The 27,395-nt window shown below is 39.3% G+C and overlaps 1 protein-coding gene across 3 annotated transcripts in view; it reads left to right on the top strand.

The window, feature by feature from the left end:
• The first annotated feature begins 2,496 nt into the window (after positions 1–2,496).
• Positions 2,497–27,395, top strand: part of KIF2A (kinesin family member 2A) — a 58,798-nt gene continuing 33,899 nt past the window's right edge. For 2 of the 3 annotated variants that reach the window (XM_062598950.1, XM_062598949.1), the window contains exons 1-3: positions 2,497–2,652; positions 25,895–25,989; positions 27,262–27,381. In XM_062598950.1, coding sequence (XP_062454934.1) covers positions 2,589–2,652; positions 25,895–25,989; positions 27,262–27,381 — 279 coding nt within the window. In that variant the 5' untranslated portion in view covers positions 2,497–2,588. Of the gene's footprint in view, positions 2,653–13,893; positions 13,941–25,894; positions 25,990–27,261; positions 27,382–27,395 lie in introns of those variants that run through there. The other variant, XM_062598951.1, reaches the window with a different exon arrangement.

The following is a 27,395-nucleotide window of genomic DNA, read 5'->3' as shown; positions in this document are numbered from 1 at the left end:
TTCTTCAGAAAAATACTTCATTAAAAACCCCTCAAAGTCAACTTCAATTATACTATTTGTATTTAAAGTTAAGAACATTCTTAAATGATTTGCTGGACTAATGCTGAAGTTTCAGGATTTTCGTTTCAAGATTAACTCCAGATTGATCTGTATTTAAGTTCTACATTACTTTAGACAGGCATCTGATTTTAGAAACACTTATGGTTTTGCATATGTTTCAAAGATTCACCTTCTTTATCTCAGCAGGATGGTTTCTATGTAAAATGAACCATCTATTTCTGCAGCAACAGCAACAATTTTACACACAATTATCTCTTATTTACCTCTCAAAGTTTCCACCTTAACTTTTATAGAATAGACAGGGGAAATATTCTGAAAAATAATTTGTCATTTCTTATTTAAATGTTTCAAATTAGATGCTTTTTATTTACTCTGCACCTAATCTTAGACCATGAATATTTTTATTTTTGCATCACATAACATAAAAGCACCAGAAAAGGCCTCATCAAATTGATCATAAATATCAGTAAAACAGAGATCAAGCAATGGCTATCCAAGGCTGACATAAGTACTTCTCCAAAACAAAGTTGAATTATAAAATGTATATTTATGTAGTAAAATTTATGTAAAAATAATACTATAAAATGTCCATCTTTGAAGGGCCATATAGGTATACTGGATAGAAGAATTTTTTTACTTCAGAATCAGTCCCCCTCATCTGATTAGATGTAAATCTGAAAGATTTGTTGTATTTTGGTTTTATTTCAAAACACCTATGGGTTAAAAAGATTGTATCTGTGATAATTAAAAGAGGTCTTCTTAAAGGCACTGGACTCTTCATGATACTACATGTATAAACACTTTTTCAAAGAGGCATTCCTTTCTGGTGGTTGGCAACGGTGTAAATTAAATGGATACTGACTAAACTAGGAAGCCAGAATAGCTTTGTTGAACCCTTCTAGCTACCTTTAACGTCGTAACTCCACTATAACCTTAGTAAGGAATGCATTCCATGAGTAACACAACTAAGACACAAATTTCTCCTGTAAAAAATGAAGCTGGGCAAGGACATGCAAATTGCCTAAAGCCGGCTTTTAGAAATAATAAAAGTGTTAATCTTTCACTCAACTCCTTTTATGTGATGCCTTAGCAGTTCATCAGAAAGGTGATTTCCACCAGTTAGTCACTGTAAGTACCAACCCAACTGTGCTGCTTCATTTTTCATCAGATCCTCCTCTTCTGGCCCCTTGTGTCTTCCCAAGTACTATTTTCAGACTTTTTTTCCCCCAAAAGCCTGTAGGAATTGGGAGACTTAAAACGTCCAGTGTCTAGGCTACTTGCTTGGCGTGTAACTGAAAGCGGAGGCAGGTAACAGCCCGTGTGAAGAGCGGCAGCTCGGAGAGGGCGGCAAGATGTCAGTTTTCATTACGTATTAGCTGTTAAAAGCATGGATTTGGGGATTATTTTTAATAGGCTGACTTTGTTGGACAACAAGCGGTTTGTGCGTTCAGGGGTGTTTACTGAGATGCTTCTCAAGGTGACTAGGAGGCTGTATAAAGAAAAGCAGATTTTAAACTGGCGGTGGCTTCGCTAGATTTGGAACCGCCTGTGGAGGGGAAACACAAACAGCAGTTTTTACTACAAGCCGCTCGCCTGAGCTGCAGGAGTCGTTAGAAGGACGCGAACACCAAGCACGCGCTAAGGAAGCGAGTAAAGGCACGGGGGCACCACGCGCTGCGGGCAGGCGGATGGTTTTGACAGAGCAGTCTTCCTCGCACCGAAGAGGGGCAGGCGGCTCGAGGGAGAGTACGAAGCATGCTCTTAAGCTGCTCTACTTCGCACAAGGGAGCCTTATGAAAAGATATTAGGGGGATAAAGCTATTGCCTTAAAACTTCAGGGCGGCTCAGTCACCATCTGCCGCCAAACCGGCGCGTCCGCGGGCGCGCTGTGGCAGGCGAGGGGGCGCGGCGGCCCGGGGCAGCGGCAGGCCGCTGGCGGGAGGAGGAGGGGGCTCCCCTGCTGCGCCAGCAGCCCTGCGGGCGGCGAGGGACGCGAGGCGCCCACCGCGGGGGGCCTCGGCGCGGCGACGACGACGGGCGCCGCCGGAGCGGCAGCCTCCGGGCGGGGGAGGCGCCCGAGGGCCGCCGGCGGCAGCGCGGCGCGAGGCCCTGGGCACCGCCTCGGGGGCCCCCGTGCCGGGCAGCGCGGCCCCAGCGCCCCCTGCCACGGAGGCAGCTCGCCGGGGAAGGGAGCAGCGGGCGGGCGGCGAGGGCCGGGGCCGCCGCCGCGGCGCCTCCGCCTCCGCCTCCTCCTCCTCCTCCCCCGTGAGCCGCTGCTACCGTGACGCCGCGGCCCAGCGCGCAGGCGCAGCAGCTCCCGGCGCCCGCCGCATCCGGCCGGCGCCTTTTCTCTCTTCCCCTCCTCCCTGTCCCCCGTCCCTCCCTCTCTCCCTCCTCCCCCCCGCCCGCCTTCCCAGAGCCGCCGCGGTCGTGCCGCCGCCGCCGTTGCCGCTGCTGTGTGCGCCCTCCCCGCCCCCTGTGCGCCCGGCCGGCAGCGCCTCGGATCTCCCCGGCTGCCCCATGAAGCGATGGCAGCGGCCAACTTCGGCAAGATCCAGATAGGGATCTACGTGGAGATCAAGCGCAGCGATGGTCAGTGGGGAAGGGGCGGCGGCGGGGGTCGGGCCGGCGGCGCGGCCGCAGCCCCCGGCTGGGCGCCGCCTCCGCCGCCCGGGCGAGAGGCGCGGGGGGAGGGGGCTGCGCGCGGGGCCCATTGTGTGCGCGGGGCCCGGGGAGTGGCCGGGCCTGGCGCGCGCTGCGGTTGTCAGGGGAGCGCTCGCGCTTGGCGGCGGAGGGCGGTTGCGCGGGGCGCGAGCGGCGGCGGCCGTTGGGGACGGGGAGGCTGCGGCAGTGCCGGGAGGCGGGGAGGCGCCGCGCCGGGGTGGGGGGGGGGGATGCAGGCGGAGGCGGGGAGGCGGGGGTGGGTTGGAAGGTGGGGGAGAAGGGCTAGATGGCTGAGGGGAGAGGGAAAAAGGGGGTGGGATGGGCTCGTGGGGGAGGGGAACGGGAGCAGTCTGAGGTGGGTAACGAGATGTGGATGGAGGTGATGGGGTGATTTGGGGGAAGGGACGTGGATGCGGAGGAGAGACTGGGGGGCCTTGGCAGGGGGGTGGGAGGGGATTAGGTGATGGAGAGAGGAGAGGCCTTAGTGTAAAGAAATAACTTCTTGTTTGCGCCTGCATACAAGCTGTGCTCTGAACAAATGACACAACACTATGCACTGACTGAAATGCTTTTGGACACTCCCATAATTTGACAAAAAGCTTGATGTTATTATTTCAGCTGTTATTTATGATTAAAGTATGAAAAGAACTCTTGTTTTTTTTTCTGCCCATGACTTGTTATTTCTACGATGAGACCCCCTCATTGGGGAGCCAGTGTTTCTCACCCTGCCCAGCATCACCTGCAGGAGCATGTAGAGTGCCATCTAGAAATACATGTGAATAAAGGAAGTGTGTATATGTCAGATTTAGGATACTAACTAGTCATATTTGTCTGGATGGAGAGAATTGATATGAGAAGTTCAATGGCTGAATCACTGGCAGGTCACTTGTGACTTCAGCTGTTTAATCTGAGGGAGAATATGTCATCTGTTCTTGGCCTGTATGAGATCTATGAAACCTACCCAGCTGGGTGGGGTTATGTTGGGGTTTTCTGGAAAGTTAGTTTTTTCTTCTCTAGTATTTATGAGCTTGCTAAAGAATAATCAGATGTTTTTGTAGGAAGAAAAAGATACTGAAGGCAGCATGGCTTTGGCCTGAGGTAGGAGATAGGCAGCAAATCTTTATGCAGCTTGTCTTTCTCTTGTTCCATACTGCAGTTCAACCCTACAATAAAAATCTAATACCCAGTATTAGCTGGAGACTGTATTATACCTAACCCCTCAATTTGTGCATAATGACTTGTGGGTCACATGAAGAATCTGATTGTTATTTGCCTAACTTCGTACAGATCTCTTTCTGAGGTTTCAGAAAGCCTCATCATAGCAACTTGTAAAACTGTTTTCCTGAAGCTTTGGTGAACTTCTAATGAATGTTACTGTATGTTTTGTTTGTCTTCATGAAATAATGCATGAGAATGCTTTGCTTTCTTTTTTCTCTTCTGCAGAATTCTGCTCACTTGCAATGTTAGAATTGAGAGCAGTAAGTCTTGAACATAATGATACTTATTTTTATTACTGTGAATGATCTACATATTTTGCTACATCACTTACATATGTGATATGGCACATTAAGTATACTGCACGTCAGTAGTATACATATCTTCACAGTTGCTGAAGCTATGTGTTTTGAGCATTTACATTAGCTTGGTCCTCATGTGAGCAACTGCACTGAAATGTCATACTAGAACTACTGGGTTTTGGTTACTGTGGTATTTCCCTGCTTTGTGTTGGGACTGTTGGAGGAGATGATACATTGTGGCTCAGCCTATGGCAGCGTTCTGTGATTCTTCTCCCAGTAAACTATAGGAGAAACTGTCGTAGAAGAGAGCATGTTGAAAAAGATATTAAAGGACAGTCAGCACTAGATGGAATTTAGATTGCGTTGCCTTTCAGAAGGTACCTGCCTGAACTGTGGTTGCACAAGTGGTCAAGATCTTCTAAACAGGGAAGGTTTTGCTGCGTTTTCAGCTGTTTTTCTTACAAACTCTCTTCCCCATCCAGTCTGAATTACAGAGGGGTCTGTGACCCCCCAAAATACACAGATTGTAGGAAATCCGTGGCTGGAATGAAGTGGAGGTGAGAATGATCTTCCTCTTTCAGTAACAGGGAGCTGCCTGGATCTGCTCAACTCTGAATCAGGGCTAGGTATCATACCAGCTACACTAAGTTGAAAGCACCACTAAAATCATTTTAAAAACTTTTGGAGAAAGCAGTTTGTTGGTCTGGGCTTTTGTTCACATGTTGCTTTCTCTGTAGGAAGTCCTTTTTAAAACTAATCTTTAAAATTCCATTATCTGTTTATTTACTGAATCTAGAAGAGAATAAAATTTTATTTTGTTTGTGGGGTAATTTGAAAAAGTAAGCATTTTTTCCCATCTGTCCACCAGTTATGTTAAATATTTTTCTGAATATAGAGCTTTATTAATTCCAGAAAACTCTGAATTCTTCTTTTGATTTAAGGAAACATAGAGAACAGCATTTTTTGTAAGATATCAGGCACCATGTAAAACATCAATTCATACTTGTTCATTATAGCAAAATTGCAAAGACATATAAAACACAATAAATGTGAGAATGAGACCAGAACATTCTGGAAAGGAAAATTACATGTTCTGTCATTTTGGCAAGTTCTAATTAAGTTTAAGGGTTCCACAAGAGATTTCTTACTGGGCTGAGTAGAAAACAGATACTGTACAAATGAAATGCTTTATTAGAACTCATGGCCAAAAACACATGAAAACCAGTATTTGGATAAAAGTCAACATTTTCAAGGATTGATGCTGCAGAGCTACTTGTTTTTTCTCAGTGTGTAAACATTGGTATAAATGTTGTCTAGAGTTATAGATAATATTTCCGGTTATAATTACATGGAATAACTAGTTATGTTCATGTAAAGTAAGAACATTATAAATTGCCAGCTAGTTTGGCTTTTTATGATCATTTCTGATACAGAAATTTACTCTTTATTTCAAGACAGTTTACAAATGTTGCTTGAAATATACATTTGCAGTATAACTTGGAAAGAGAAAGGAAGTCATTCAGTTTAGTTCGTGAATTGCTAATAATGGATTGCATTACTGGTCTTGAAAAATGTGCCTTATCACATGGAAGCTTAGGGGATGGAAGAGTGGGCTGGAATGTACCTGTGAAACCAGCTGAAATGAAGTTTTCTCCTGTCCAGAAGATATTTCTTTCTGAGATCTAAATATGATCATTTGTCTGTTGATTAATTCCATTTATTTAAATAATAATTGTCTACTGCTTTACTTCTGGACTTGTGTCTGTGTGAACAGGATATGCATGGCCCATATTAATGGTTTCTCCACTTCTCATGCATTACCTGGTTAATGATTGCAAAGATTTATACAACTATTTTGGAGGAAGAGCAGCTCACTTCCCCCCCCCCCCCCCCCCCCCGTAAATGCAGTCTTTAGCTAAAATAGGATAAGTCTGTCTTATGCCCTGCAGACCTTTAATAGCCTGATTGGTATTTTTCCTTTACTTTTTCAGTCCAATTGTGTTCCCGCCATTTTGTCCTCAGGCTGTTCCTATTCTCTGTCTTTGCAAATCTGTACCTGGAAACAGAAATTAATTGCATATTTGCTCATTTAGAAAGGGTGGTGCAGTTCTAGTCTCCCTATGTTAGAAATAATGTAGTAGAAATAAGGAGAAGGGCATTCTTGTAATTGGGAAGACTGACTGAAGATTTGATAGAACTTCCAGGAAAGGAAAAACACTACCTAATAGAAATTAGCTAAAACATAGTGTAGAAAAGAAAGCTCATGAGTTTGTCTCCATTTTTATTCCCAAATAAAAGTCAGTGAGAAAACTTATATTGATAAACAAGAAAATACAAGAAAAAGTTATAACATAGATCTTTTTACTAGAGGATATTGAGGCCAGAAGCCTAGGAGGATTTTTTTTTAAAAAAAAAAAAAGATGCTGATATCGGTGGTAGGGTGGTAGGAATAGCTAATGTTACAGTAACAATTAAAAAAAAAGTGTCAGTCTTAAAAGGTAGTCGCTGTCCCTACTTGTCTACTGTTTAAATAACCTCTGGTTTATGGGAGTTAGGAATAAATCTTTCCTGTGGGCTATGATTGCCTGCTTACTTATTTTCTTCACTTTTCTGTGAAGCAATGAGAAATGGTCACAGTTAAAGATAATCTAACTAGTCCCAGAAGCTTTTGGCAATTCTTCTGTTCTTATGTTTGCCAAAACATCATGGCAACTATTTAGCTTTCAAACACTGACGAGACAATTTTGTAACAGAGAGGGCTCTAATATTTTTTTAAAGCCTGACTTCTGGGATATTGATATTTCTCAGTGTTGAAAGGTCCATGTTATCCTCTGTCTTTTGTGTAATCCTGTCTGATGATTTTGATTTTTATGTACAACTCCTAATAACAACAACAATTTAGTAATAAGGTAGAAAAGTATAATGATGCTATAAAAATTCTGTTTGGGTTTAGGTAGTTGCCCTATTTTAAAAGCTCTTGAGGGTATATTTAAATTCTAATGTGCTTTTACTTTTTCCGTTGGTGACATATATCTATTCTTTCCCTGTGATTAAGACTTTTTTGTTACCACATTTAAGTCATTTGACTCAATTACCTAATCCCTATGTAAGCCATACCGACACAATGTGTCTTTGTCCTCCCATATTGCCTAGATCACACACACAGTTTTAAGTCTGCTTTCGTCAGTTGAGCTGATGGGTTCAACATCTAGGCTGATTTAGTATAGGTTTGCACGTTTTTATATCCAAAGTTTCTGGGCCTTGTACCTGCAGAAGTATTGACCAAGAGGGTGTATTAACCTGCTTTGGCTTTTTTAAAATCACATTTTGAGCATTCAACTTTTTGTTATTCCGCCAGTGGATTTTCACTTTAACTTGTAGATTCTCAGATTTTTATGCATGTCTTCTGTATTTTGTATAAATAGCTCTTGAATGACAAGACTTGAAATCTCAATGTTTAGAGAATCTTCTCATCTTTGGTAGTTCCATGAGCATGTTTAAGACAGGAGTGCTGGTAGTAATGTCTTTAAAGCTGTATATGGCTACCAGGATTACACAGCTTGTATTGCATGTTTTTTCCCCCTTCATTATGCTGTGGGGGAATCTATCCTTTATTTCTGCTTGCCAGGTGAAGTTACTGCTCTTTCAACCACTCTCTATAGTGGCCTGTTACCTGGACCCACATATAGTACTGTTTTCTTCTTATGGCTTTATGAACTGAAGACTTTCCCATGCTGCTGCACTGTTGTTTAGGTGGGAAGAGATGATAAATAATTAGGAAGAGGTCATGCCTGTGTAGAAAATAGTGTCATCCAAGAAGTATCTTTTCTTTTTTTTTTATTTGCCCTAGAAGATGAATTAGCCTTTTGAGTTCTTTTTATGTGTCCACTTACTGAAGCACAATACAGAGAAATGAATAAATGGTATGAAGTGTTTACCAGATCAGCCCCTTTCCTGGGTGGCACAAGATCTGTAACATTTTTGTTGAATTAACCTGTGAAATGTACTATAGTGATTTCTGTGTTTGAGATGTGAGTAACTACAGAGTAAATTCACTTCGTTGCTGTTATTGTGTTTAAATTCTGTCTTTGTCAACATTTATTGCTTATATCGTAAAATGTGTTCTTTTTAACTTTTTTTTCTCTCATATTTACTAGGTTATCTTTCCTTCCTCATCATACTGTATTGCTAGAATCTTGAGATCAAGAAGAGAACAATGTGGTCAGCCCACTGTAAACACTAAAATATAGTTTCTATAGAGGAAAAGAATCAATGGCTTTTGATTAAATTAAAGGTTTAAACTAACTTTTAAGTTAAATTTCTGAAGTAATGCAAACAAAGTAAGATACAGTAATTCATAGTTAGGACTCCCAAACAGTGTTTACTTTGTCCAGAATGGTTGAGGTTGGAAGGGACCTCTGGAGATCATCTAGTCCAACTTTCCTGCTCAAGCAGGGTCACCTATAGCATGTCACCTAAGATAGTGTCCAGATGACTTTTGAATATATCTAAGGAAGGAGAATCCACAACCTCTCTGGGCAACCTGTGCCAATGCTCTGGTTTTTACACAGTAAAGAACTTTTTTATGTTCAGATGGAACTTGCTGCATTTCAGTTTGTGCCTGTTGCCTCTTGTCCTGTCACTGAGCACCACTCAGAAGAGTCTGGCCCCATCCTCTTGACACCCTCCCTTCAGATACTTACACACATTGATTAGATCTTCCCTCAGTCTTCTCTTCTCCAGGCTGGACAGTCCCAGCTCTCTCAGCCTTACCTCATAGGAGAGATGCTCCATTCCCTCATCATCTTACTACCACTTTGCTGGACTTGCTGTAGTAGTTCCATGTCTCTCTTGGACTGGAGAGCCAAGAACTGGACACAGTCCTCCAGATGCGGCCTCACCAGGGCTGAGTAGAGGGGGAGGATGGCTAACCTTCATCTGCTGGCAACATTCTTACTAATGCACCCCAGGATACCATTGGCCATCTTGGGGCCACAAGCACCCATTGCTGGCTTATGATCAACTTGTTGTCCACCAAGACTCCCTGGTTCTTCTCCACAGAGCTGCTTTCCAACAGGTCAGTCCCCAGCTGTACTGGTGCATGGGGTTACTCCTCCCTATGTGCAGGATGCTGCACTTGTCTTTGTTGAACTTCATGAGGTTCCTCTCTGCCTATCTCTCCAGCCTGTCCAGGTCTCTCTGAATAGCAGCACAGCCCCCTGGGATATCACCCACTTCACTCAGTTTTGTATCATCAGCAAACTTGCTGCAGGTGCACTCTGTCCCTTCATCCACATCACTGATGAGTAAGTTGAACAAGGCTGGGTCCAGTACTGATCCCTGGAGGACACCACTAGCTACAGGCCTCCAACTAGACTTTGTGCCATTGATGACAACCCTCTGAGCTCTGCCTTTCAGCCGGTTCTCAATCCACTTCGTTGTCCACTCGTCTTACCCCACACTTCCCAAGCTTATCTATGAGACTGTTATGGGAGACAGTGTCGAAAGCCTTGCTAACGTCAAGATAGAGAACATCCACTGCTCTCCCCTCATCTACCCAGCTAGTCTTCCCAGTGTGGAAGGCTATAACGTTGGTTAAGCATGATTTCCCCTTTGAGAAACCATGCTGACCACTCCCGATCACCTTCTTTTCCTCCACATGCTTAGAGATGACATCCAGGATGAGCTGTTCCATCGTTTTTTTCCAGGGACTGAGGTGAGGCTCAGTGGCGTGTAGTTCCCTGAGCCCTCCTTACTGCCCTTTTTGAAGGCTGGAGTGACACTGGCTTTCTTCCATTCCTCAGGCACCTCTCCAGTTCTCCATGACCTTTCAAAGATGATGGAAGGTGGCCTGGGAAGGATATCCACCAGCTCCCTCAACATTCATAGGAAATGTGTAGTAAACAGAATTTATGGTCAAACGTGATGATGTTTGTAATTTAAAATTAAAGAGTTTTTAAGAAGTCTTTTTTAATAATTGATTTCTTATAATGCTTCTGTAGCATAGTTAAAGCTATTTGGAAGCATCATTGCTTTCAGCAGGATGTTTGGATGTTGCTAGGGTAGAATGTTTTTACTAAGCTGTGATACTTTTTTTGATGTATCAGTTCACCTATTTCAAGAATATGAACAAGCATTCAGGTAAATGAGCAGTTGCTTTGCTTGAAAGTTTATCTACGTTTTCCAGTTTTACCAGTTGCCTCTTTTCATAAGTGAATGCTTACTTGTATTACAGCTCCTTCTAATGTTATTTTTTAAACTTAGTTGCTGTTGTATTTTCCAAACCTTCAGTATATTTTATTGTGACTTAGCATCTGGCATTTTATTTAATTTGTTCTTGATACTGCACTGAACTTAGATACTCAAATATATTTTCCTAGCTGTCTTGTTTGGATTAATTTTTTCTGGGTTTTGGCAGAGCTTTTTTATACTTATTTAAGGTTTTTAGACAGGCATCGTAATTAGGTTAACTACAGTTCAGCTTGACTATTGGTGTGATTCTATAGATATTTAAGCTGGGTTAAATCTGGGCTGCCCACTATATCAGTGTTAATTTGTATTGAAATATGTCGTAAGTTTGCTCAGGGAGATGGTTGATCTGAAAAAAAAAGACTGAGAAAAGAGGGAGGGTAGAGAACTCTTAACTGTGGTAATCCAGGTGTAGATTGTATTAAGCCGCAATTAGTTACATCTGTGAACCTGTTTTATAGTGTGTGTACATAAGTATGTACTGCTTCTTTTTCTGCCCTCCTTCCCTTCCTTAAAGCATTTGTTGTCGTTATGTCACTGTTTTGATGCTATTTTTTGTTTTCAATCTAAGAATTAAAATGCATATAGCTGGCTATATTGTTCCCAGTCTACAGATACATGAGTGACATGATTTTGCTACAGCTTTGACCTCTGTAAAGGGCTGCTTTGGAGTCTGTAATAAGTATTTGGTTATGAGACAGTACTGACTATATCTGACATCCTGGAAATATATTATAATATGATATAATGATATAATATAATATATCATACACCGAGAAAATATCATGAAAAACAGGTCAGTTTAATCAATCTATTATCCATTGATTTACTGGAAGATGGGTGGAGTACATAGAATCACAGAATCAGTAAGGTTGGAAGGGACCTCTGGAGATCATCTAGTCCAACCTCCCTGCTCAGCAGGGTCACCTAGAACATGGTAGACAGGGTTGCATCCAGGCGGGCCTTGAAGATCTCCAGAGGAGACTCCACAACCTGTCTGGGCAACCTGTTCCAGTGCTCCGTCACTCTCACAGCGAAGAAATTCCCCCTCATGTTCAGGCAGAACTTCCTGTGCTTCAGTTTCTGCCCATTGCCTCTTGTCCTGTCACACGAGACAACTGAAAAGAGTTTGTCCCCGTCCCCTTGACACCCTCCCTTCAGGTATTTGTACACATGGATAGGATCCCTCCTCAGTCTTCTCTTCCCCAGGCTGAAGAGGCCCAGCTCTCGCAGCCATTCCTCATACAGCAGATGCTCCAGCCCTATGCTGAACTCTCTCCAGTAGCTCCATGCCTCTCTTGTACTGGGGAGCCCAGAACTGGACACAGTACTTGTTAAATTATTTTCTAAAGTGAAACTAGCATTGGAGGCTGGATACTGGGCTAGATATTCAGAATATTTTGCTATTCTTGTCTGTAACCTGTTTATCTCTATAGAAAACAAAGTAGCCATAGATAGTTCTCTAGGTGAGTGTTACATAGGTTGTATTGCCATTTTTGTGTAGAAGTGTTCTGCAGAGTTACTTCTGATACCTTCAAATTCAGTTATTGCTAAATACTTAAAACTAAATTTTACAGAAAACTTGATTAATTAATTAGACCTGTGCTTAATTTTTTGAATGTCTGTAGCACAGTGAGTCATCTATATGAGCAGAATATACCTAGAAGACTTTTGATTACTATTACAGTATAAATTCAGTTGCTCTTTAATGTTGCTAGGATCCCAAGTTAATTTTAGAATTGGTTAGTTTAAAGGAGTAAATAGAAGTTCTTGAAGATAATTGTTCTTCTGACCAGAAATTTAAATAACATTAAAAAAATGAGAATTATTAGAGAGATTTAGTGATTAAGCCACTTCATCACAGTTTTTTTAGCTGTTTTTTGAATGGAGTTGTATTCAGCAACACTGAGTCTGATCTTACATTTAACTCTTGAAAAAGAAGAACTAGTGATTTCGCTACTTTAAAGTTTGAATGTGATAGCAGGGGGTTTTGTTCTGTTTATTCAAGTAACACTGCTTTGCTTATTGCTTTACAATAGGTGTAGCTTATTGTTTTTACTTAGTAGCAGTCCTAATTGTATTAGGTTTAGGCTGCTGACTCCAAACTTGAAAGTTCTTCTGTGTTCTTTGCTGCTTCTGTATTACCCACAACACTGATAATCCCAGGACTCTGTAAAATTTAAAGCAAGCAATAATTAAAATGACTTCAGGTTACTCACACATAGCAACAAAATTTTGACTTTCGTTGCATTTTTATTGGTGGATGATCATACTTTCCATGTATATGAAATGCTATTTTGCTTTTGCAGTCTCAGTAATTCCCTTGAAGTTTTTCAGTAAAGTACAAGTTTGAGTTTATCCGTCGGACAATGGAAGGTCTATCTAATCCTAGATATCAGAAGTGTGGGTATTTCCAGTATTTCCTGTTACCTACAGACTAGTACGCAAAGAGTTGTCTTCAAGGAACATACCAAATGTATATATCAATGGAGGGAGGGAGGAAGGGGGAGAGCTTTGTTTAAAACTTTCTGTTTAGAAGCAAGGTGTCATACATAACACATTTGTGTCCTTGCAGAGTTTGGATCTAGGATTTTTTGTCCACTTGTTGCACATTTAGCAGTCTCTAAAATAGGGTACTTTCTTTTTGAAGATGAACTACGTAAGGAGTTTGAGATGTATTCCGTACTAATTTATGAAAGTGTTTCCTAGACATGCATAATTTACTGGCGGTGAAGCTCAATGCTTCCTCTTTGGCTCTAGCCAAAGAGCAGTGGAAATGAATTCAGTTTGAAAAGCATGTGCACACTCTAGTTTTTGCAATAATTCAATTTCAGGTTATATTTGCATGTTCTTCTATGCTATATTTATGAATTGAACTTCCCTGTTCATTTTGACAGTTTAATGGGATAGGAATTCAGGGATGATGAAAGGGATGAATATAAATCGTTATCTGTTGATTTCTTTTAAGTTACAACAAGCTTTCATCAAACAATAGAAAAGAATTTAAACGTCATTCAAAATTTACTTATTGTTTTGAGTGGGGACTTACAGAAGCTTGTTAAGATAAGGCAAAAATAAAGGCTTTAAACTTTTACAGAACTAAAAACTTTTGGCTTAATTTTAACCAGGAGCAACAGTTGACAGTTCTATAATTAAGTAATGGTAAGTATTCTTAATAAAGTAAGGGAAATACGAAAAGCAAAATTCTATTTGACAGAATGAATTATAAATGGCAAATGGTACCAGTCATAAAAATCTATCAAAGGTGCTTGTAGAAATTTCCTGTGTAATGCAAAAAGCTATTATTTCTAGGCTACTTCTGTCATCTTCCAAGAAAGCAGAGAAAACCATGAAAATGAGGTCTCTGTCGTTTATTCAAGGAACAGACAAAACAAGAGAAGTGGAAGGGAGGGAGAAAACTGGCCAAGTCATCTTAATCTTCTGTCAGAGGTATTCACCATACCATTTGAATCCACCACAATCTTAAATCCTGCTGTAGAAAAGCTAAAAAAATATTCTACAACCACTAAACTCCAATGCTGTTTGAAAGAGATACTTGACTGAATCTACCTTTGCTCCTACATACCATAACTGTGTTGAAGGTTATACTGAATACAGAGGATTTTGATCTATAAAGATACATAAAAATTGATTCTAGAGAGGAACTGTACTTTCAGAAGTAATTTTAAAAGGTTTCAAAGAAGGTACCTGCAAAATTTTTCAAAAGGATTCTAAGGAACTGCTGGATAAATGTGCAAGACGATTTCAAGTTATATTCAGTTTTAATAAATAAATAAATAGAAAAGATATGGAACTATTCCTACAACTTGTTTACAAGTTGTCAGCCCACAGAAAAGATGTGAATATCGTTACCAGCATTTGAATGAAAAGTATTACTTACACTGCTGCAGTAAATGGAAAACGTGATGGATGACAGAAAGTACTATTACTCCATACATTAGTATTTTGTTCTCATCTAAATAAAGTTAACAGCTGATAGTTTAATCTTCTTCAAATCTCATAACAGCAGAAGGGAGTTGCGATGAGCCATGAAAATGACCTGTGGGTACTGGAAAACTTTCTGTAAATATTGAAAAAGGCAGGGGGTTGTTTTGTTTTGGGGCTTCTTTATACTTTGGAAAGGAGATTGCCTTCTGTATCTATGACAAAATGAAGGTAATTCTATGAAAAGTCAATGAAACTTCTGTTTTTTTTTTCTGTCTGTAGAAATCTTTCATTAGAGTAGGACAATAGGTTGGGTGTTTGTTTGTTTGTTTGTTTTGTTTTGTTTGTTAATCCTGTATGAAGTGCTTCTGCATTTTGAAGGTTCCTTCTTAAACTAAGCAAACCACTACCCGTAAGAACTTAAGAAATGTCCTAGCGGCCATTCAGGCTGGTGGTTCACCTAGCCCAGTGGCAGTAGGAGATGTTGTTTAGGGAATGCAAGCAGGCTGTGCCACTGTCTGTAGTCTGATGCCTTTATGTGCCCCCAATATCCAGAATTGTAATAGGGATGTTAGAGGTATCACTCTGCCTATGGACCTCTTGTCTGTGAATTTACTGAGTACCTTTCAGAACCAACTAACACTCTCTACTTCCAAAATCTCCTGTGGAAGCAAGATCTCTAAGTTCACTGCTTGCTGCATAGGAAAGTACATTGTCTCTTTTATCTACTTGAAACTGATCTCCTTTAAGAGAGCGCTCCTAGTTCTGGTATTACAAGATTCAGTGAATAACAGTTTCCACTTATCCTTTCCTTTGTGATTTTGTAAAGCTCAACCAAATCCACCTTCATCCTAGTCCTTAAAAGTGGAAAATCTCAGCATTCTTAATTTCTGCTTGCTTCCTTCTCTTGGTCATCTTAGTTGCTCTTCTCTTTACCTTCTCTAGTTCTATTACATCTTTTTTAAGGTGTGAGGACTAGTGCTACACATCGTACTTAAGATGTGGATGCACTAAAGCTTTAGGTAATTTCAGAGTGACTCTCGGTTTTATTCTCTAGCTTTCTGATGGTGGCCAACATTTATCAGCTCTTTTTTGTTGCAGCTGCATATTGAGCCAATGATTTTGGAGAATGTTAAGTGATAACTTAAAGATCTCTTTCTTGAGTTGTAACTGCTAGTTTCAATTTCAGCATTTTGTACACATAAATTAGAGTATTTTTCTTATTTTTCTCTGAGTACCCTGTCTTTCTTCTGTCTAGATTGAAGTTCTTCTCATTTTTCACTCATTTTTTAAGAGGTGCTTTTGAAGTTTCTTACAATTGTCATGGCATCTCACTACCTGAAAGGCTGTCTTTCCAAAGGATGAGACCCCAAACCTAGTATAATTCAGACTATAATTGAGTATCTGGCTGGAACTAACATTTAATTTTTGAGCTGATGTTTTGGAAGATCTCTATCACAAAAGAAAATGCTGTTCTGCTTTCCCAGTCCCCTCCTTTCTTAGTGCTTGTTTGCATAAAATCTTCTTGCAGAGAGGATTAAAATGTTTCCCAGCTGCTGAGTGTTATGGCTATGTATGCACTGTAAATTTTTAATCTTGCTCCTTACTTTAGTCTAGGGTCCTGTTACCATGATCATTCTCACTGTATGCATGCTAGTTCACTTCCAGGCTCTCATGTGGAGTGAATCAGATGGCTATCTTCTATAAAAAAAAAACCCAAGCATCGTTGACTGTTGGTGAGAATAGGCCGGAGCTACATCATTTTGGCTGTCTTTACCCTGGACAGTGATGCTGCGTTTACAAGTTCTGTCGCACATCCCAGCATATCCAGCATGTGCTCCTGTTCTGTGCTCTCGCAGTGTCACAGTGGCAGGTTGTAATACAACTTTTTCACTATTTTGGGTAGGTCAAAGTTAAATACCGTAAAAAATTAAGAGATACGTCTCAGGGCTGTAAGGGTGCTTCTTAGGACCATAGGGACACACATATACAAGCATTTCAGTTCAGATCAAGAAAGCACTTGGGATGTTTATCTTTAGATTGTCCCTTACTTACTTACACTGTGCTTCCGGTCATTTTGAAAGTGGTCTTGGAGCATACTAAATTCCTTTTGGATTAAATTTAGCTGGAAGGCACACTCCAGAAACAGAAGTGATGCACTTCAATAGCTAATGGGTGTTCAGTCTGCAGCACCAGAACAAGTCTGAAGTAACCCTCCAGTCTCCTCCAAAACACACAGACTATGAATGTTGGATCCTCAGCACTAACTTTTACTTTGTAGATTTGCTGCTGTTGCAGTACACTACTTGCTAATGCAGACAAAACTGAGGGGTCTGTGCTAAGCACTTAGTGGTGTAGTTGTGAGCAGTGGTGCAAAGTGCTATCCTGGGAATTGTGGATGTGGCCCAATCTGTACCAGTTGTTCTAAAAGTTCTATGGTCTGAAAAGAAAGCACAGAGGTGGTCTCCATGACTTGGATTTTTTTTGTTTCAAACTAGTAATGGTTGCTACTGGAGAATGAGAAGGGTGTTCCTAGGCTATGCTGTTGCTGTAGTTTCAATAACAGCAAAGTGATAGATTCTCGTAGAACTTGCCTCCCCTCACCCCTAAAAGAAAAAATATTCCAGTACAGCAATGACAAAACCAGCCTAACTGAATAAAAGAATTTTATGTCATGGAGTAATTAACCATCACATTAACATCAGTTTCAGAGGTGATTTAAGCTTACCCTCCTTGATTTTGCTTTAAGACAGGAAAAAAAATGCAAATTTACTAGCAGCACTGTAGGAATTAATAGTGCTTCAACTACAGAAGTAGTAACAAACAGTTGAAGACAGTTTCGTGTTGCTGAGGTGTTCGTAGCAATCTTAGAGATAAACAGGATAAATGTAGTCCTGTAACTCCCCAGTGTGATGTGACTTCATCTTGGAGGCCCTGTGGGGCTGTGTCAGTATGTGAGAGGCTTTGCATAGCATTACCAGTATTAACCCATTATTGAAGGTCAGTCATAAGTTTCTCTGGATTTCAGTAAATTGTTTCATATAGCATGAAAAATTATTAAGATGAAATTTAATATGAAAGCTATAATGTATAGACAGGTGATGAAAGTGTACTTGTAGTTCTCACCAGTAGTATTCCATTTGGGATCAGTTTGGAATTGGTTGCATGTTTTTTTGATCCACTATATATGATCATAACACAAATAATAACATTGTTCTTGGTAAACTTGATTACTATATGAGAGTGGAAGTTATTATCTCTGGAGAATTATATAATGCAAGAGGAAATATAAAATAAAACAGTTGGGATACAGCAGTGTAACAGCACAAAGTAAACGATCATGTGCTTCTGTTATAATTTGGGAGATCATAAATGGTAAATGGCAGGAGAAAAATCTTGATGGTCAAGTTCATCACAGAATAATTATGGACAAACAATGTGAAGTCACAAGGGGAAAAGTGAGTATGATTTTAGAATTATTGTAATTTTGTAATCAGTGTTGCTGTGCAAAGCAGTCTGAACCTCATGTGGAATATTGCATCTTTTCCTGGTTGTCAGTGTTAATAAAAGATGGTATTATTCATACTGAAACAGATACAGGTAGGCTTGCCATTCTTGTACAGATTTCTTTGTACAAGCTCTAAAATAAAGGACAGAGCACCAAGTGATGGTGAATGTATGTAATTTGGAAATTAAAAAGTTTGAGAGTGAGGTACTAGTGCAACTTTCTGAATAGCAGAGGCAGACAACTTAATACCATTAAGGTTAAATGTGTTCAGTTTTTTAAAGCAGTTACATGACTTACAATAGTATGTATTAGATACGATTGGACAGGTGGCTTCTTCCAATTCTCATATTCTGTGACTAAGTTATATGGGGAGAACTTGTCTTCCTTTAAAAACGATAGGATGCCATGTGTGGTACAGCTGAGATGCCTTGCTGATCAGTGCTCCTGTGATGAGCCTTTGGGATGTGATACTCATTTATGAATTGAGCTGCGTTAGAAGCATGTCTCCTGTCACGTTCTAACACCTGGAGAAGCAGTATGTACCTGCAGCTTTCAGATATTACAGCTATCAGTTTCACTTCCCATTTACTTATGAAGCCAGTGGAGTGATTTCTATAGATTTCAGGGGCAATTCCATCCTCTGAAAATAAATAAATGTAGGGAAGATACTGTCAGAAGAGCTCACTAGTGACAAATAATGCACGTCGGGGAGCGGGCGCTAATACTCTTTTAGCACATTTTAAAGTAACCACACCGGCTGTGAAAGGAAGTAAAGACCAAAGGGTTCCTCTAACTGGGGAAGCCACAAGAAACTTGTATTTTGAATGTAAAGGAAAATTTGTAGGCTAACTTGGAAAATGAAAGGTTAGCAAAAAAATCCCCCAAACAATGAACTGCAGTCAAAACTGTAGCTTGTTTAGAGAGGGTGAATTAACAAGTTCAGTTGGACTGAACAAGTAGAATTATATTTTAATGTTTTGGGGTTTTTTTGTTGCTGTTGAATGCAAGGAAGACCAAAAAGGTACTTGCATCTTGTTTGCTGTATAAAGGACATTTAAAGCACTCTTTGTATTTTGAAGCTAAATAGGACAGTTGAATGGTATTTTTTTTTCTTTTTTTCCCTCTGTTTATTAGTGGATTGGCAGTAAGAGCTGTGAACTTTGTTTTTTCTAAAGCACTAAATTTGGTTGGTTTTGCATAGAAATTGAGTGCATATCTTGTATGGGGAGTTTCTCCTGAATGGGTAGCTTTCAAGATGTGGGGAAAAAGTAGGCTAAACTGTACTTTAATTCAAAACTTAAATATCCAAGCAGATATGGGAAACTTAATTTGGCTAGATACTAGTTTCTGTTCTCAAAGTTGCTATCTGTTATGTTGCAAAGGTTTACAGAGTTCATAAAATGCAGTTGTAGTGTGCTTGTCAGTTGACTCAGATGTTTCTGTAGAATTTAAAAACTGAAACAAAATGATTTGGTAGCTATCATTCACAAAAATAAATATTAAAATGTACCTTTAATTAAAAATGAGGTAGCTGATACTTTTTTAATATTTAAGAAATATGTAAGCAACCTGTTTGCTAATCTGATAAAACTAAAACTACAGTAACAGCCATCATAATGACGAAAGCAGGTTGCATGGCAAAAATAAAACAAACTCTGTAATGGATAAAACAAAACCGAAACGACTGTGGTAGATGCAGAGAAGGTAAGGTAGATCATCATAACTGATAAGTCTCAAAGAGTTTATTATAGCAGGGCTACTTGTTTGGGGATAAATTAAACCTTGAAACAAAATAAAATCAAGCATGCTTAGTGTTGTGGAAAAAGAAACATCTGTCAGTAATAACCCCCAGTTTTTCCTTGGGAGTTAACAGAAGGGCTGTCTGTACAGTTACATGGAGAAATATGACAAATGTTGATCAAATGAATAAGACCATTGGCACAGTTAACATTACTAGAGGGACCTAGACGGGAATTCTGTTTCTCCTTTCGGATTTTTTCCTGGATTTCTGCTGTTGCTGTAATTTGGGGGGAGGAGTGAAGAATTAGTTCCCCGTTCCCTCCCCTCAGTTCTGTAAAAGCAGGAAAATTCTTCTTCCATTTGAGTCATTATTTGAATTAGTGCCTATAGCACAGAAGAGATTTTTCTAGACCACTGTGATTCTAGTATACACTAATTTTGGAGTTCCTCATTTGCAATCCCATTTACAGTTGGGATTCCTCATTTGCAATTTTTTGTGCATAACTTGTGGTGTGTGTGTATGTGTGTGTGTGTGTGTGTTTATTTATTTATTTTAAGAAAGTGAAGATAATCTTATTCCTCCTGATTTCAATTGGTGAGTATCAGGTAGCAGGGGGTGAGGACATAGCATGTCCAGAAGTCCTTTTATGAGAAAACATTGATGTTAGTCCCTGATGAATGTGATTTAGAGAATCTTGGCTATTTCACAACTGGCCATTATAACCCTTTAAGGAATGGGTTGCTCCTGTTGCAGTGATCATCCTAATAGAGCTCTGTAGCAGATGCTCAGTTGTACTATGTTTTTGAATTCATTTGTGAAGCACCTAATATTCATGCACTTTCAAAGGCTAAATGTTAGACTCACTGGACTGCTCTCAGAGCAAAGTTGGAGGATGTAACAAGCTGTACAAGCTGTATATCTTTTTTCTGAAAATTGTGTTCATTGGCATGGCCATAACCTGATCGTATTAATACAATTGACTGGTTTTGAGTTGTAAAGACTTAAACAACGCTGTGACGTTATTAACGTGCTATTCTGAGTCCTGCTGCCATTTTGGGGAAGGAATGAGAGGGTCAGAATGGAAATTATGAAACTTTCCTTTCTATGGTCTGATCCAGAGCTTGTATGTAAAGTTGGAACTATTGACTCAAAGACGTTTCTAAGACTTCATAAAATTACTGTGTAAAAAGTGCAAGTATAGTGTCTCTTTAGGCCAGCATACCCCACTTGGAAGGTTGGAGAAGGCTGTGGTCCTTTTTCAAGCCTTACATCTTGAGTCGCTTGACAGCTTGAAAAGTACTTGAGTCACATGCCGTTAAATGCTTTAGTCCTGACTAAAGTAACAGCAACACATCTTTAACACTGATAACGTAATTTACTGAAAAGTATTAGAAAGATGAAAAGACTGTAGTTTTAGTCCTGTAATTGATTGCTGCTTGAAAATTGTGGTAGTTTCAAGAGGTTTTGCAGGCAGAAAATGTTCATTTCACTTAGAGGTAAGGATCAAAATACAACTCGGTGTCGCTTTTGTTTGGCATTGCTGACTAGTTTGAGAGTTAGTTAAAATGTTGAGTTTAGCTGTGGTTGTTTGCTTTTACTGCTTTTTCCTAAACCTTTTCCTGCACGAATAGCTAGACTAGAAGCTCTAACTATAGAGATGAACTACTTCTGTTATTTCTACAGATATTTATACTTGTTTTCTCTACTTCTCATTTTCAAGTTTTCGTAAGATGGCTAGGAAGAGAGGAAATGGAGAACTGATGTTCTTCACTTGTATTAATAAGAGTGAGACTATCGTAAAGTAAGTGTGTTTAAAGAACATGATTCAAGGCCAAGGTAACGGTAATGTGATGGCATCAAATACATTTGATTATATATCAAAAATATATTTGTGTTATCTTACTGTTGTATTTGCAGCAGTTTTCTGCATGCTGTAGTTCATAGGAGATAAATCAGATGCCATGCACTATACGGAAGAATTTATTTGTACAAATAATAGCCTTTCAAATAACTTCTCAAATAGTTTGGGATCTATAGCAGTGTAACTGCTTCCCAGAAAAAGTTTTGCCTGTGGTGTGAATTCTAGTGTGAGGAGAGGAATTGGAAATTGAAGAAACTTTGAGTAAAAAATCAATGTATCAGCACTATGGCTGTACTACTTTTGTTTTTGACATGTGTGTGAAGATAGTCTTTATCTCTTCACTTACCCCCTTTTTATTTTGTCATAATGCACATTCAGGAACATGTTTACATTTCAGGTTTTCATACCAACTGTAGAAAATGCATTAGGAATCAAGGACATTGCCTCCAACCACTCTTCGCAGATTCATTTGGCTTTTATGCTTTAGCATTTGCAGCTTGGTCTTGCTTTATATGCTAGACGTGGTTTATGCCAGCCTAATTGGTTGCTGGCATTCCTGAATTTCACAGCTGCTGTATTCAGCTGTGTACTAGAAAAATATAATGGAATACTGTTTGCAGAGAGCAAGAGGCAATTGTAAAGATGTAAATTTGCTTTTTGGCAGTGCAATAACATGAAAACTTTCAGTAACTCATTAAGAATTTTGAGGAACAAATTGTGTAGGTATATTGCCAATTTAAACATTGTAGTATACATTTTCTATTTAAACTGAGAATATTTGGAAGTTAGACATAACTTTTATTTTTGTTAATGTTATTTATGCAATCCTGACTTTCTTGGCCAGAGAACAGATGAGGACTGGCAGAGATGGAAGATTGATTGTGATTCTTTTGTTAAGGGATGTTGGCTTACTGTGTTTGTGAGGGGATTCAGTATTTTTTATTCATTCATCAGCCTGCTTTGATCTCCTTTCACTTGTTATGGCAAAGATTTAAGCCTTTAATTTTAAAATGTTAATTCTTCTCTGTTAAAAAGTAATACAGAGCACAAGAACAGGTAATATGCTCTGTGATTGATGGTGTCTTAGCTTTCAGCTTTTAATAGTGGCTTTCCTTCAAAATTTAGCATGTTACAAGTCTTTGTAAAGGTTGTAATAGTTATGTTGTATAGAATATGTTTCTCCAAAGTTATGTTTTTCATGTATCAGTTTTCTCTTGATTACAGGTAGGCAGTTGGGCCAAGTCTTAAATAGGTGCAGAAGATTATTCCAATATAAGCTTGATGAGTCTTCCAGATCCTACTGTGCTGAAAAGGTTTAATGTTCCTGTAGACTCAGAATGGTATTTGTAGACATGGCAAAGTGGCATTGTTAGAGGAAATATGTGGTTTCTATTGTTACTTTGCTAATAAACCAGATAGCTAATTAATTTTTTTTAAAACTAGTTTTGTACAAAATTGGGCCACTAGAGTTGCTAACTACAGAAAATTATCAGAAAGGTATTTTGAAAATCTTGCACAAAGAAAACTTTTACTGAAGTGCTTTGTCCGTAGAAATGAAATGCAGGAATGCCATGCCCCATGAGTCTGCACCAGTAGAATTAGGCCACAATCTGGAGGGCAGGATGTGCGGTTGCACAGTGCTGTTTGGATGAGGAAACTGGAGGCAAATCTGTGCATCTAGGGGAGGGCATGGCTGTTGTTCCTGCCTGTGCATCTTCTGTGCGCTTGCTGCTGGTCTTTAAATTCTGAGGGATGCCCCACTACACCAGGTTCAGGGCTGACAGTCGCTTGCTTTTTCGGAATACGTGGTGATGCGTATATGGGAAGGTGATCATCGTGACCTTCATGAATGTTGACTGTTAGGTATGACGTGAGCCCAGTGTAAATAGTAGTAAAGTGTTTGTTATTATTTATTTACCCTGTCTTAACAGGTTATGCAACAACTGATATCAATGCAAATTGATACTGTGGGTATCAGAGAGTGAAGGAATCCAGAGCTTCACTGCAGTGTGTGCAAAGGGATGTAAGGAAGTGGAGAGGTTGGGACTTGAAAGAGAATGATGCTAAGGAAACAGGAATGGAGGGATTTGTTCAGAAAAAATATGGATTAGAAGAATAAAAACTAGCAAATACAAGAGAAGAGGAATCAAGTCAAGGAAGGGAAGGAGGACTTCTTGATCTTTGTTTGTTTTTGTAAAGAGCTACTTAATGTTCTTCAACTGGGGGTTGAACCTTACAGCTGTGCTTTGGGCAGGGACAAGTCCAGAGGTTACAAATGGTTATGTAAGGTTATGTTCATTGTAAGGTAAGTATTATACGTATGAGAGCACTGCTGCCTAAGGGTGCTAGCTACTGTATTAGCCCCTGTGCTTGCTATGTTTTGATTGAGTTTTAGTTATTCTGTTCTCCTGAATTTTATACTAGAGTACATAAATTTACTGTTACCTTCTACAAGACTTGAAGCTTTTTCTTTACTTAAACTTAACTGGGAATAAATGATTAGCCTTTAGAATAAAATGAAATAATAAATATATAAACCTGTGTTGCACATATTGTAAAGCAAGATTAGCTGGGATTTCAGTTAAGGTTTGTTTCTTTTTTGTCCCTTAGCAATCCCTAAGTATAGACATTTATATTACATCCCACATTAACTTTGAACAAAAATGTCAAATTATGTCTAAAATGGCTAAGAAAGAGCTTTGAAACAATCAGGTAGAGGAGAAAACTTGAGTAATTTTGGAATTAAGAGTTTAAGGAAAGGAGAAGAGAAAATGCAATTAACATCGTAGTGACCTAGACGATAGCAGATCTATAAGGACTAAGGTGTATTTCATGCTCAACTAGATGTCCAGGGGAAGCTGTGTATGCACAGACTGCTGCAGTATAGGAAGGAATGGCTCACAGGTCGATGCTGAAGTTTGATCACTGCAATAATCACTAGAGTGTGACGGGCAGGTAGATGTGCTGATGTGGAAGGAGTGGATTCGCGTGACTTGAGTGCTGCGGGTAGAGATGGCCAGCATACTCTGCTGCTGTCCGAATTACTATTGCTCTTACTCCCAGGTACCTGATCTGGGAGCTGTATAGGTGTACAGGCTGGTGCCTAAGGGAGCTTTGCTGGACTCCAGCTGGCCTTTTAACGATATCTGCAGTGCAGATGTGGGCGTGGGTTGGCTGTAAGCTATAAACAAATTAAAATTGTGTGATTTTTTGAGGAAGTTAATGCAAGGATTAACTATAGTTATAACAAAGAAACTTCCTTCTGGGTGTATAAAGCTTTAAGAGCAAGCATTTTGTATGCCTAGTTTATAGGGCTTTTTTTCCCCCTCCCCTTTGAGGAATTAATATAAAAAAAAAATCATATAGGATTCCTTTTTTACTGCACTGTCTATGTTTTCCTCTCAAATATAACATTGAATAAGAGATTGCTTGTTTGTTTTTTGGCTCATTAAAGGAGAGTATTAGAGGAGTGGTGCTACTGGACTTGTATTCTTTAGAAACTGCGATTTTTGCTGCTTTTAGGGCAAAGCATAGATGTAAAATCAATGTGACGCTTGTGTCTTGATCCTTTTGTGTCAGTGCATAACTGATCTGTTATTACAATTGCTCTTCACTACCATGTGTAGGAAATACGATAAAGTGTGACAGATGATATTAAAAGAATTTGTGATGCACTGTATATTTAAGATGAAAAATCCTTCTCCCTACAAAAACTTCCCTATTTTTATTGTACTTTACAGAGGCTTGCTGACTTTGGCTCTTTTGTCTGAGAAGACATAGCAATGTCACCTTAATTCCAGCTTAACAATTTGTGTTAACAAACAATGATCCAAATTGTTGGTGCAGGGAATTTGATTTGGGTTGAATGATCAATTGTTTGGATGTGCATCAGAAATGGATATCAGAATGCATTTCAAGGCGCTTTGCTCCTATGTTAGAACATTTAATGTTGTAGCCACCTGTGAAGGGAGAAAAAAACCCGCTTTGTATAGTGCACACAGTAACCTTCCTGCCTGTAGGTGATTCATGGTGTTGGAATTGTTATCAAAACTTTTCAAAGAAAAGAGGGTTTAAATTGTGTGTTTTTCAGAGTATTCTGATTGTTTACCACTCAGTTTTCTGTTTCGTCAGTTTTTCATTTGTACACTGTCTTATTAGAACCTCCCTTAGTGGATCAGATTTGAGTCAATTTACAGTATAGTGATCAGGGATCATCTTTTATTATTCGCTTATTTATTTATTTTTATCCTCTTTCTGACTTCTCTTTTTGTTTCCTTGTACAAAGATTAAAAAATTTCTAAGAAACTTTTCCACGTATTAATAAGTGATTATTTGCGTTTACTTTCTAGGTCGAATTCACCAAGCTATGGTAACATCTCTAAATGAAGATAATGAAAGTGTGACTGTTGAATGGATTGAAAATGGAGATACTAAAGGCAAAGAGGTAAACTTAATTATTTTAGAATTTGTTTTTAATAAAAAGTGTAAACTGCATACTGCTTTGGAATTTAAACCAGAAGCAAAAAGAAAATATAAATCTTAAATTACTTCACGATTCTTTGGTTCCGAACTGTTTTGAATGGGAACTGTTGGACAAGGCTTGGTTTCTGTTGTGTTAAATTTGACTTCCTGAGATCTGTGTCATAGCTTTTAGATAGTGCTTTCCATCTATTGATTTTGAACCGGATTAGAAAAGCTGTCCTCATTATTCTCTTTTTACAACTAGAAAAATCAAATTGTTGAGGGGGACAATGACTTGCAGTTCCGACAGGAAACTGGTGGGAGGGGCTAGGTTAGAAATCTTTTGGTGTTTGTATTATTGTGGAGCTGAACCTCTGGTTTGTTTGTTTGTTTATTTTTCTCGCACAATAATTTTCCAGCCTTGTTTTCCTTGAGAAACTGTGTCTCTGTGTCCTAGTTATACTCCCTTATCCCCTCTTCATGTAAATTTTGGGCCTGTTAGCTGATGTCAGTTGAGGTTTGGATAAGCACCTCAGAAATTATACTTAACTAGTTTTATGAGAATAAGGGGGAGAGGTGTGTGGGGGGGAAGAATTGTGAGAATGTCCTGCTGATGAAAGAGCTTATCTGTTTGGACACAGAGAACCATACCACAGTGAGGTCTTGGTGATGTCTAGCTGGGGGAAATTTCAATCTAGAGATCGAAGCATTTAAGATCTCCAGCAAACCAGGTTTTAATAATTCTGAAATCAGTTATTTTTGAAATATTGTCCTTGTTTCAGCCCCCAGCCCTCCCCTCTTCTCCCTTATGGCATTTTGAATAAGTAACACTTAGAAGAAAAATAAAAAAGTGATACATTTAACGTGGTTTCCACCTGTGATTTTGTTTTTGAATTCTCTGGGAAATTTAAAGTGATTGAGATCTCAATTACTTTAATAGAATGTCTTTCATATTCTACAGCAACTGTCAATTTACCACTAGCTACTTTTGTTGTAATTTTATCCTTTTACATAATTATAAATATCTATTGGTCATTTTTAATTCATCTTTTTTGGAAATGCGTATGTTTTCAAGTAATACAAAGACCAAAGCTTAAACTGTTTTTAGCAAATGAGAGGTTTCAGGTTATAGATTTAACCAACTGTGGCGTAAAAACTCTAAATATATTTATTGTGTAGCCTCAAATATAAGAGGAGAGATGGAGAGTGAATTTATCCAAAGGTTTATAAATTTGTGTTATATTCTTTTAAACAGATTGACTTGGAGAGCATATTTTCACTTAATCCAGATCTTGCACCTGATGAAGATATTGAACCTAGTCCAGAGACACCACCACCACCTACTCCTTCAGCCAAAGTAAACAAAATTGTGAAGGTTTGTAATACCTA

The sequence above is a fragment of the Rhea pennata genome, chromosome Z, assembly GCF_028389875.1.
Source record: "Rhea pennata isolate bPtePen1 chromosome Z, bPtePen1.pri, whole genome shotgun sequence".
NCBI classification, from domain to species: domain Eukaryota; kingdom Metazoa; phylum Chordata; class Aves; order Rheiformes; family Rheidae; genus Rhea; species Rhea pennata.
This window is presented reverse-complemented; position numbering and strand designations above follow the sequence as displayed.